Genomic DNA, 11116 nt, shown 5'->3' on the forward strand with positions numbered 1-11116 from the left:
CAGGAGGGTGCATGAATTTACCTCGAGTTCAATGATTTTATCAAGCAATGTGCTCGTCTGACAATATAGGAGAACACATTGTTAATTTCTCAGCTCTTTCTCTCTGTCTCTGTCTCTCTCTCTGTCTCTCTCTCTCTCTCTCTCTCTATCTCTGTATATCACATTCACATGTCCTAACACAGAGATGTAGTCTTAGAACAAACAGCAAGCCAAGCCCTGCTCTCACAATGGTTGAGCACCTCACTTGATGGTATATGACTGTTTGACAAGTTTTGAGTCTGAAAAAAACGTTTGTTTTTTTTCTTGAAAAAATGCGTACCACGTCCATTTAAGATAATATACATTTTCTTGTGTCAAAAGGCGCATTTTGTAAAGTGTTTCCTCTTTTTCCAGCTATTTTTTAAACATGAAAAATCTGAAATGAGAGATTCATTACTCTGTTTACTTTCAACTGGAATGGTGGTTATTTTTGTGGAGAAGTGGAGTTTTTTTAAAATAGATCAAAAGAGAATGTGAGCCTGTCTTATGTAATTAAGAATACACACTGAAGAAAGTAAAGCCCTGTGTCTTTGACCGGAGCCCTGCCGCTGTTCTGGGTATTTCATAATTAATGTTGTACAAACATGGCCTGCTGGAAAACACTCTGTAAAAACCTCACAGGAATCAGGGTGTGTCCCTACAGTTTACTGCAGTTTACTCCCAAACCTAAACTTGCTCATCTCTATGGAAACCAAAGGACATTCCACCATAGAAGTGGTGTGAATTCAATAAACGGAACTGGAAGATCAATCTCCCACATCTCCTTTTTCAGTCAACCTCAGCTATTGTGTTTAATTGCTTTCAAACAAGTTTGTCTTCCCATTAACCTTCTGTAGTCTCTGAATAGGCTGTCTGGCTTTGTTGTTAATTAATCTCAATTCACTCTGCTTTGAACAACACTCCAGATGGGCTGAGAGAGAGAGAGAGAGAGAGAGAGAGAGAGAGAAAGCATATCATGTTTGCAGTAGTTTGAAACTGATTCACCAGACCTTCTCTGGTCTCTGATTCACCATTGGCTAAGCATTCACTACTATAGGCTGCCATGCTAACTCTGTGAGCTGACAGAACACTGTGACACAGATGGATCTCAGTGGAAACATACTAGGGCAAATTGAATGATATTTGACAGGTTGCTCTTCTTGTGATTTGAAATGAGGCCTGTGAAAAGTGATAGTTGTACCTTTGATAAGGTTATGTCATGGCAATGATACACACACACACACACACACACACACACACATGCATACACACGCACATATGCACACGCGCACACACATGCTTGTGCACACACACACACACATACACGCGCGCTGAAAAACACACACACTCAATCACTGTGTATCGCCCTCATTGCACTGACTCATGGGCAAATGTTTCATGGTTTGTGAAGGCAGATATAACCAACCCATATAAGCCTCACATTCTGATTCTTTTTGTTCATACTGACAGCTGTCATCACCCCAGCTCAAATCAATGCTACTCAGGTCAGAGCTTTTGGAAAGGAAAAGCACTACTGACAATTTGCAAGAAACTACTATTTCTCCGGAAACTCTTAAAAACAAACCACTGTTTGTTAAAGGAAATATACTGATTTATCAGAATAAGGTATTCACTAATGGCAAAGATTAGGGGGTAGGAAACATTACTTCAGAGAGGAAAGCTGATTATGAATTCAAATTTGTTACATGAGCCTAATGCAAAAAAAAAAAAAGAAAAAAAAGAAGAAGAAGCAGAAAAAATTTCCAAATTCAGAGACTGAACACTAGCCTACTGATCACTAGTCTGATCAGCCACTCTATTAATAACTTGTTTGGCCAGTTTTTGTTAATCAAGCCTTGTTTTCTCTTTGTGTAAATATCCCTGCTTTTTCTATGTGAAGTTCTATGTGAAGTCTTGCTTTGTGATAACTCCAGCCCTGTCAGCCAACCAGTCTGTACCTGTACCCATACCTGTTCCTGTATCCGTACCTTTACCTGTACCTTTAGCTTTTCCCCCCTTGCACCCCTATCTATGCCTGTTTTAAGTTCTGCGGTGCCGTTCAGTTCAGTAAATTCCCATTGACTCGCATATGCATCCAGTTCCTTGTGAGATCTCGACTTAATATGAATCATGTGAACTCTTCAATAATTGTAATAATTCAAATAAAAGTTTTCCACACAAAAAACTTTGGTGGCTTTGGTGGGAGCTCTGTTTCTGCTTTAAACTCAAACAAACTGAGTTATATAGAAGGCAACAGGAATACAAACAGCAGGGCCTTAACAGACACCGTATAGAGAACAGAATTCATCACGTTTCCACGTATGATGACAATTTAGAAAATTGCTTTGACTTCTTTTTTCCTAAATTAAGTGACATTTTTAAAATGTTAGATGTTTAAATGTGATTCAAACCCTATGGCCATCACCGTGTGAGTTTTACTGTGGACAGATAATGCTTGTCAGCAGCATTTACTGCCTTTCCCCCATAAGATTCAAACTCGATGGCTCATTTTCACACTGAGGCAGTTAGACTTTAGGGAGGGAATGGGAAATTTTGCTGTGAGATGTCTCCTATAAAGAATTCAGGGCTATGTAAGATAAATGTACATTGGGCGTGACCTGGTCTGTATCTGACACCATGGTACATTGATGAGTTTCCCCATGTCTCATGAGAGAGATCGGTACAACTACTGGACTGTAGATATTGCTCCCTCCAGACACAGGTCCCCAGGCACTTATAATTAATATATGAAGTATGCATCAACCGAAGGATTGTATTTATCTGAGAGAAAGATGATATGTTTCTGCACAGTGTGTCATGAAATAGAATAATGTTATAGTAAACATTGTTTTACATGAACTTACTGGTTCTAGATAATAACAGAGCTCTGAAGCATGAAAACTTCACTTAAAAGCCCATATTCCCATTCAGCTGTGAGCATCTGCGGATCCATATTAAGCTGGTCGCTGAACTCCTCTCGTCTCCTGTAGAGTTGTGCTTGCGTTGCCTTGTAAAATTACCATAGATTTTGTTTTTGAAATTCGTTTCTGAAATTACTCTCTCTCTCTCTCTCTCTCTCTCTCTCTCTCTCTTCCTCTGTCTCTCTCTGTTTCGCCCTGCCTCGCTCTCTTTTCTCTGTCTCTGTCTCTCTCCTTCACTCAATAAGGAGTAAATAGTAAATTTACTGGCAGCAGGGGGAGAGGATGGGGGTGTGTCTCTGTTCTGTGTGGTCCTGCGGGCAGAATTAGCCAAGCGCTTGATAATTACTTGAAGGGGCCATTACTCAGCCTCAGTGAGTGTACCTGCAGGCCTCTTGTCCAGCTAATAGATGTGTCTTTAAAAAATGCCTTTCACTTGAGTACCCTTATCATTAATGTGGATTTATACACATAGCAGCATCCTCAGAGCCTGTTCAGTGCTTACACTCAGAAGCACTACATTAATCTGACTAAACACTCCAGTGTAATTCATCAAATCTGTGTTTAATGCTGAGAGATAAGTGTAATCAATGCAGTGAAGCACACAAGTTTTTTTGGGTTTTTTTTAAGTTCATTTTTTTAGTCAGTCAGTGAAACACTTGACTCGTTTTAAAGAACTTTAAAAGTTTTTTAATAATGTGAACTTTTTTTGTGGAAATCTTTGGTGAATAGAAAAAAGTGGGATTGTTGAAATGAACATCCAATATAAAAACTTGCAAAATGTTCAAATCAGAAATGTCTCAAACAATTTCAAAGAGCACTGAAAACAATAGATTAAATGGAAATGATGGATGACTCCACATTTCTTTAAAATAAAAAAAGAGATGTCTGAGACTTGTCTGCAACTGTTGCTATTGATTATTTATCTTTCTGTAGAAGGAGGCACATGCGAGGTGATTGCTGCGCATAGATGCTGTAACAAGAATAAGATTGAGGAGAGATCTCAGACGGTGAAGTGTTCCTGTCTGCCTGGAAAAGTGGCGGGAACCACCAGAAACAAGCCCTCCTGCGTAGATGGTGAGTGACAGAACCAACATCCAGTAACCCCAGTCTAGCCATTAATGGGGAGTGACAGAACCAACACACAGTATACCCCAGCCTAGCCATTAAGGGAGAGTGACAGAGCCAACACCCAGTAACCTCAGTCTAGTCATTAACAGAGAGTGAAAGCTCTTGGCTACACCTGAAATCCATGTGTCATTTGAGGATTAAGTCTAATCCTAGTCTTACCTCCACACTCGCTGGCATGCCTTTCAACAATTTAGTCCTGCACTGCTCGTGTTAATCTTGCTCCTCAAATTAATCCTCGTTTTTGGAAAGCAGCCTTTGTCATTTTGAATATGACTACTCCTTATTTAATCAGTTATGGGTACTTTATATTGTTTTCTAATGCATGGCACTGTACATACTCAAACTCTCCAGGATGCAACATTCAATTCATCTGTCAGACTTCATAGTAAAGAGTCTAAAGGCATTAACAGATAAACCTTATGACTCTAGTGCTTCTTCTGTACTGCAGTGTTTACCTTTGCAGGAGCATCCAAGCATCCTGGCACAATCTCAACCACTGCAGACTTAATAACATGAGTTCATTGGCATTTTCAGTGAGGGTTAAAAGGCTCTAGCATGTACAGGAGTTCAACCTGTCTCCTCTCCACTGTCCATTGTACAGCTGAGGATAAATTTGCTGATATTGCATTGGGTACATTTACTGTGGTTTATTTGGAAATCATTACATTTACATTCTGTCTCAGTAACGTGTTTTATCCGATTAAAAAATGCATTTTATATGATTAGAAAAAAACCATGTACTGTAACTAAATGTTTTTTTTGTTGTTTTTTTTTAAAAACTGAACCTAAGTTTACACAGACACAACAAGGTACCAGCACTGTCCTTGTCTTAGACAAAGTTTAGCAATTATTCTTTGAATGCAGTAAACTTCCACAAAGTAAAGAGAAAAACTGGATACAGATATATCAGTCAATTGGTCTCCTGCAGAGAGCCACTACAACAATACAACATGCTTGCTGTAATTATAGAATTATTTTTTTAGTGTTGTTGTCGTTGTTGTTGTTATTTTCACAAATGGTTGAGTGGCAAGGAAAAAAAAGAAACGAACAAACAAAAAAAAGGTGGAGAAGAATATCATTATGCACTGATTGATGTAAGTGGATCATTGCAGTATATTTCTGTATGATAAAAGCAGACAAGGCAGATTTGTAAGTGGAATTTTAAACGGGCACTCTGCTGGGTCACTCCTGCAGTGTGCTGTCCCAGAAAAGCCCAGATCCCAGGGCCTCTCATTACTAATGCTCTGTCGTTTTGAGTAACGAGCTGCTGATTCCTGCACTGTTGGGAGAATGTCTCAGTATTGTCTGAGCCAAAAAAACCCACCAGTGAGAACACACATTGTCCACTGCTCTTAATGATGTTTGATGTGGTGTGTTTGGTGGGGTTTAACTATTGCAAATACGTCCATGCTTGTCCCACAACAAAATGTACCAGTTATTTCAAGTTATAAATATAGAACTGAAAAAAGATTCTAGATGTAGAAACATTCTAGAATGGATCTTACTTCTTGACAAATTTAGTAGTAATAGGTTTTCTCTTGCTAAATGATTCATATCATTTTTGTTCTCGACACCAGTTTGAATTCGAGAAAACGCAACGCTCTTCCGTGCAACAGTGAGTGTCTGTCTCACCGGCACCTATTAAAAATGAAATACTCTGTCTCTTTCTCTTTTCTTCTCCCACATAGATAGTGAACTTAAGATAAAAATTAAATTTACAAGAATGTCAAGCACACCAAGTAGGAGCTCCCCTACTCCTCTCCACCATTTTGTTTACTTTTCAGTGAAACAAGAACAATATATATATATATATATATATATCAAAAGAAGGGACTTTTGCCTGAGGTAATACCGATATTGATTTATTGTTGTTCTACAACTATAACTTTGGAAAGGTCTAAACTGAAACTCACTCATGCTAGATTTGTCATAGAGAAATGATGGTGTTCTGTACAAAGTGTTGAATTATACTACAAACTTTTGCTCTCAGAAAACTTGACTTGCTGGGAAATCAAAGATGCTGAACTAGAGAGATCATTTAAAGTAAATCCTTTGAACTGTCACATGACTCAAATGCTCTATCATGTATCTTGACACACGGATGATTGTTTTCAACGCCAAAGGTTTTCTTACTTTTAAGCAGAGTGGAAGCCAATTGGAAGTTATGTTGAGCAAAGTGGAGAAAATTGATATGCTTTTTTATATGGTTGCCAATGTCACATTTTATGACAAGAGTTTGAAGTGAGTCATGCACTTTAGCTGTATTTATAGCTATTGTCTCCACAGAGTGCACAAGATTGACCCACTTTATTCAGCAAGTCACATCTGGAACACACAGAGGGGCTGCAAACCTTGTGTCACATTAGACTACACGTTTGGGGTGGGCAGTCTTTCTCTTGGATATCTCCACAGTTTTCACCATCACTGGCTTCTCTCAGAACCTTGACTAGTGAAATTAATTGTGTATGTTTGTGATTTGATCACAAATCTACATGTACAATGGTTCTTTAGGAGACGCTGCAGAGTTCCAAAGTCCTTTAGAGAGATAGTTGTCAGTTATTTCTGTCAGTTATGGAGAGGTGTCTTAATATGTTAGTCATGCTTGTTTGTATGTAGGATCTCTTGTCCTGTCCTCACCTATTGTCTCATGTGCTTATAGCCTCCATAGTGATTGGGAAGTGGTGGTGTGAGATGGAACCCTGTCTGGAAGGGGAGGAATGCAAAACTCTGCCTGATAACTCTGGATGGATGTGCTACTCGGGCAACAAAGTCAAAACTACCAGAGTGAGTTAATATCACTCATTATCCATCAACATATGGATCGAAAACAAAATGATCCTAGTTAACTGAAATGCACACGGTAGAAATGCAGGTGAAATAAATGTGAAAGGGTTAATAGATGATTCAAAGAAAAACTATAGTGCCCAATTTTGTTCTCCTTTTTTTGTAGAATACCCATCCTTATTCCTCCTTGTAGTCTACAGGAGTTCCTTAACACTCAGATGAGCCTTTCTCGTCAAGGTTTGTATTGTTACAATTTGACGGTAATAATTTAATGGTACAGTTTGCCCCTGTGATACTGCACTTGCATTTAATGGAAAGGAGTTTGTCAGGAAGAACGGTTCTCTAGAAAAGCCATAAAAAATATTAGTTCGGCAGCCAAGCCTATTTAAAGAAATTTCTCTTCCTCCCCTTTCATTTTTCATCCTTTTCTCCCTTTCTCTCTCTCTCTCTCTCGCTCTCACTGTCAGTGTGTGTGTGTGTGTGTGCGCGTGTGTGCGTGTGTGCGTGCATGCTTAGATCAGTGCAGAGACCTAAAATGTTAGCATTTTTGAATTAATCTCAGAATTGATTTTTTCAGAGAAGCAACCTAGAAATCAACACCGTGGATGAAAATGGACTACTTCCAGCTCAAAGCAGCTGAGATCTGATAAACACACAAACGACTTTGACATAAACGTGGAGTTGGATGAAGAATTTCGATATCTGACTTTCTACTAAAATACATAAATATTTATGTTGTATGTTACAGACACACCTCTTTGGTTACAAATAATATTTTCATCTTACTGAAAATCTCCTCTCCTCTTTTCTTCTTCAAAAACTGCTTGGGATGACATCATCAACCTGTCCTGTGGAATGAACTCAGACCAGTTCTGATCTGTTTGAACGATGTTCATCTGCCTCATCCTTGGATGATTTGTCGACCACCGATGTTATTGCTGAGTTTATCAATTCACCATCTCAGTGGTGATGGCAACTCTCTCTTTGTGCATTACTTAAAAGAGAATGAAACAGAAAAACAAGCTGCAACAAATTTATCCTCCTCAGAGAGTATTTTGCTGAAAGACAATTAGGAAAAGAGAGAATGTTTGGGAGAACAGCAGAAGCACTAAGGAGAATATTCTGTGTATCATCAATAAAACAAACTGACAAATGTTAAGGACAATATCTGTGTTAAAACCTCTCTGTGCATTACTGTTCCACTGTCGATTTGTACAAAAAATGGCAAGCAGCAATACAAGAATTACTTTGTGAAAATGACTCACTGGAATAATAATTACTGAATATCTCAGTCTCGGTTGGTAAATGATGAGATTGTTCCAGAAAAGGTAAAGGAGCACTTTTGGAAGAATAAAATGAAACCTACCCATGTGACAACTGAACAGATTTGTGAATTTAATTGTATAAAATGAATTAATCACAGCCTCTACCTATTACATTTGTAATGAATATGTGCTTGGCCATCAGTCAGTGTGTTATATGGAAGATTCTGGAAACCAGTAAGACTTGCTGAAAAGGCACTGTTGTGTGCGAGGTATGAAATACCATGACATTTAAGCACAATAGCTCACAGCACGCTGTTCAAAACTTTCTTCTTTTTCATTAGTTCAAGCCTCTGAGAATCCTGAAATGTCACTTAAGAACAATTCAGCTTTCTTAGCATTCTGTTATATAGGTTGGTTAGGACTGAAGGGTTGAAGGATATGCCATTGTCCTCAAGCAAGTAGTTGGACATGCAGATGCAGATAGCAGCAAAGGATACAGGGTCTGGAATAAGAGTTAAGCCACTGCCTCTCGCTGGCCTTCCATCCATCATTTAGATTCAGAAAAAGTCATTTTCACCAAGAGCAACAGAGGGGCAAAAGCATATATTCTGTCTGCGTGTGTGGCCACAAGCATTTTAAACAGGGACACCAACACATAAGATTCCATTCCGCCACTCTCGGCATTCCGAACGGAGTCTCGGACAAAAGCCAGCCTGAATATAAATCACTAGATTTTCCATAGGACGCACAGAGGATGAGCAACAGACCTGCATTCTCCACCTCCAGGGGGAGATCTAGTGGAATTTCAAACAGTTGACACCACAGCAACCCCACTCATAAAATTAATACATACACATCTTTGGTCAGGTTCCCTCGCTTTGGTTTAATCTTCCTAGACTGCTAGGTCTTTGTTCCTCTTTCAGTGTGCCACTTTAACTAAAGAACCCTCTGTCGGTTCCATGCCAGTGTTTCAAGGTTTATGAATTCAAGAATTCAACACATGTACAGATTTTTAAGAAACAATTCTGTAAAATGACTAAACTTAAGATAACCTGTTACTGGCATGATGGCTATGTGATCTAAATCAAAAATGTTTCAGTTTATTTATTTGCATCCATATACTATCCCTTATTTTTAATGTCTGATTGCCTATAAAGTCTCTCCTCTAACAGAGAAGCCGTCGAAATTCAGGTGGGTAAGTCTGGCATATGTTTCCTCTGACACTTGTGAAACCAGCCACAGCATCTACTCATATTACATGCTGCTTAACATCACCAAGCAGCGTAATGAAGTTGGAAGAGGGTGCTATTCATGTGACAATAACTACAACTGCACAGCAACTGTCAGAGATCATCGAGCGGTCGTGGATAGACGGATTCCCTTCAACTGCCCGTCTACAGTCAGCAAGCGTAGGACAGCTGAGGTTCATGACTCCAAACTGTAGAATGTACATCCGCAATGAGACGTTGCCTTAAGTGCTTGCATTGGTTCACTGAAACAGTAACAGTGCAAGTCATGTTGTGTTGACTCAGATAGTAACATCTGTGGAAATATTATCACAAATTATGCTTGAATCTTCAGTTGGTTTTAAAAGCTTATCAGAATTCAGCAGTCTCCATCAACCTGACCTTGACACCGAGAAAGTCACGAATCCCAGCTTGTTTTCTCTGTTTCCTATCTCTAACGCAATGAGTTTTTTCAGCAGGACACAAATGATAATTTACAATGATTGCACCCACTGTGGCTTATGGCAGTGTGTTGTGAGAGGCAACCATTACAAACCTCTATTCATCTATAAAACTGTGAGGGGCTGAAGTGACGTGAGAGATACCATAGCAACAAAAATATCTCTCACAGTTCCTTTTTTCTTTCCTTCATGTGCACAGATTTGTGACGAAGAGTACTAAGGTATGTTCACATTACCTCTCACAGTGAGGAAGATTGTTTCTTTTTATGCTGTAAAATGGGTTATAATCAGTTTCTTTAAGACTAGCAGATGTAGCTGTGCATTACGTAAAACAGCAGCCAGTCATATATAGCTACAAAGAAAAACTCCTGCTCAAAAAAATAAGATAATCGAAAAAAGTCCCATTCTTGAGAAGTAGAAGCTTTAAAATGATAAAAGGAGGCTCTGTCTTTCCTAATGTCTCAGTTTTCTGGCAAAGACATGCAAGTTCCACCTCTCTCCCTCTCTCTCTCTCTTGCTCTCTCTCTCTCTTTCTCTCTCTGTCTCGCTCTCTCTCTGACAAGATTACAAGAGGGGAAATAGCAGTTCAAAATCACATTTTCCTTTCTCTGACCCTAAACGCTCAGTGTTTCACATTTGATTGTCTGCATTTCAGATCACCAGTTTAGCTGTTTAATCAAAGGGGTCAAACGCTCCGCTTCAGAATACAAAAAGAGCTTTGCGTGAAAATGACAATGATCAACGATCATTCAGGTCCCAGCACCAGGCCACTTCTGTCTCTGCCACTGTTCTAACAATATAGAGCCTCTATCCCTACCCTCCATCCCATACCATTAAATAGCTCTGCTCTCTCTCTCTCTCACCCCTCCCCTTCCCTCAGTCCCTGGGGCTTTTCTTGTCTCACACTTGTGTGTGGAGTGCAGTGCTATGACAAACAGAGCACCGCTGACAGTAATGTGCTTTGACTGCTGTCATGATGTAAAAGAGCCAGTGGAGAGGCAGCCAAGCGCCCAGGGGAGCATGGGCAGAATGACTTAATTCACAACTTATAGTCCATAGTCTCATGAAGAGACTTAAATGCACTTACCCTCCTTAAGCTGTGTGGGACTACTGGAGTCATTAGCTTTATGTGTGTACTGCTTTCTGAGGGGTCGTGGACAGTTTAAACGAATGAAATATGTAGTGAATCAAAGAATCAGAGATCAGATCGTAAAAAAAGAAGTGGAGCGCAGCACAATGTCTGGGACATGTACTGTAAATATTCACTTCGACACTTTATAGGGTAATTATTTATGTCTTATTACAATTGTATT

The 11116-nt window shown here is 39.3% G+C and overlaps 1 protein-coding gene across 1 annotated transcript in view; it reads left to right on the forward strand.

The window, feature by feature from the left end:
• The window catches only part of LOC115808201 (chemokine-like protein TAFA-1), a 28595-nt gene extending 21551 nt beyond the window's left edge, over positions 1-7044 (forward strand). The window contains exons 2-4 of the mRNA XM_030769495.1: positions 3873-4013; positions 6727-6851; positions 7018-7044. Coding sequence (XP_030625355.1) covers positions 3873-4013; positions 6727-6851; positions 7018-7044 — 293 coding nt within the window. The remainder of the gene's footprint in view (positions 1-3872; positions 4014-6726; positions 6852-7017) is intronic.
• The last annotated feature ends 4072 nt before the right edge of the window (positions 7045-11116 follow it).

Source organism: Chanos chanos, chromosome 3 (assembly GCF_902362185.1).
Source record: "Chanos chanos chromosome 3, fChaCha1.1, whole genome shotgun sequence".
Lineage (NCBI taxonomy): Eukaryota > Metazoa > Chordata > Actinopteri > Gonorynchiformes > Chanidae > Chanos > Chanos chanos.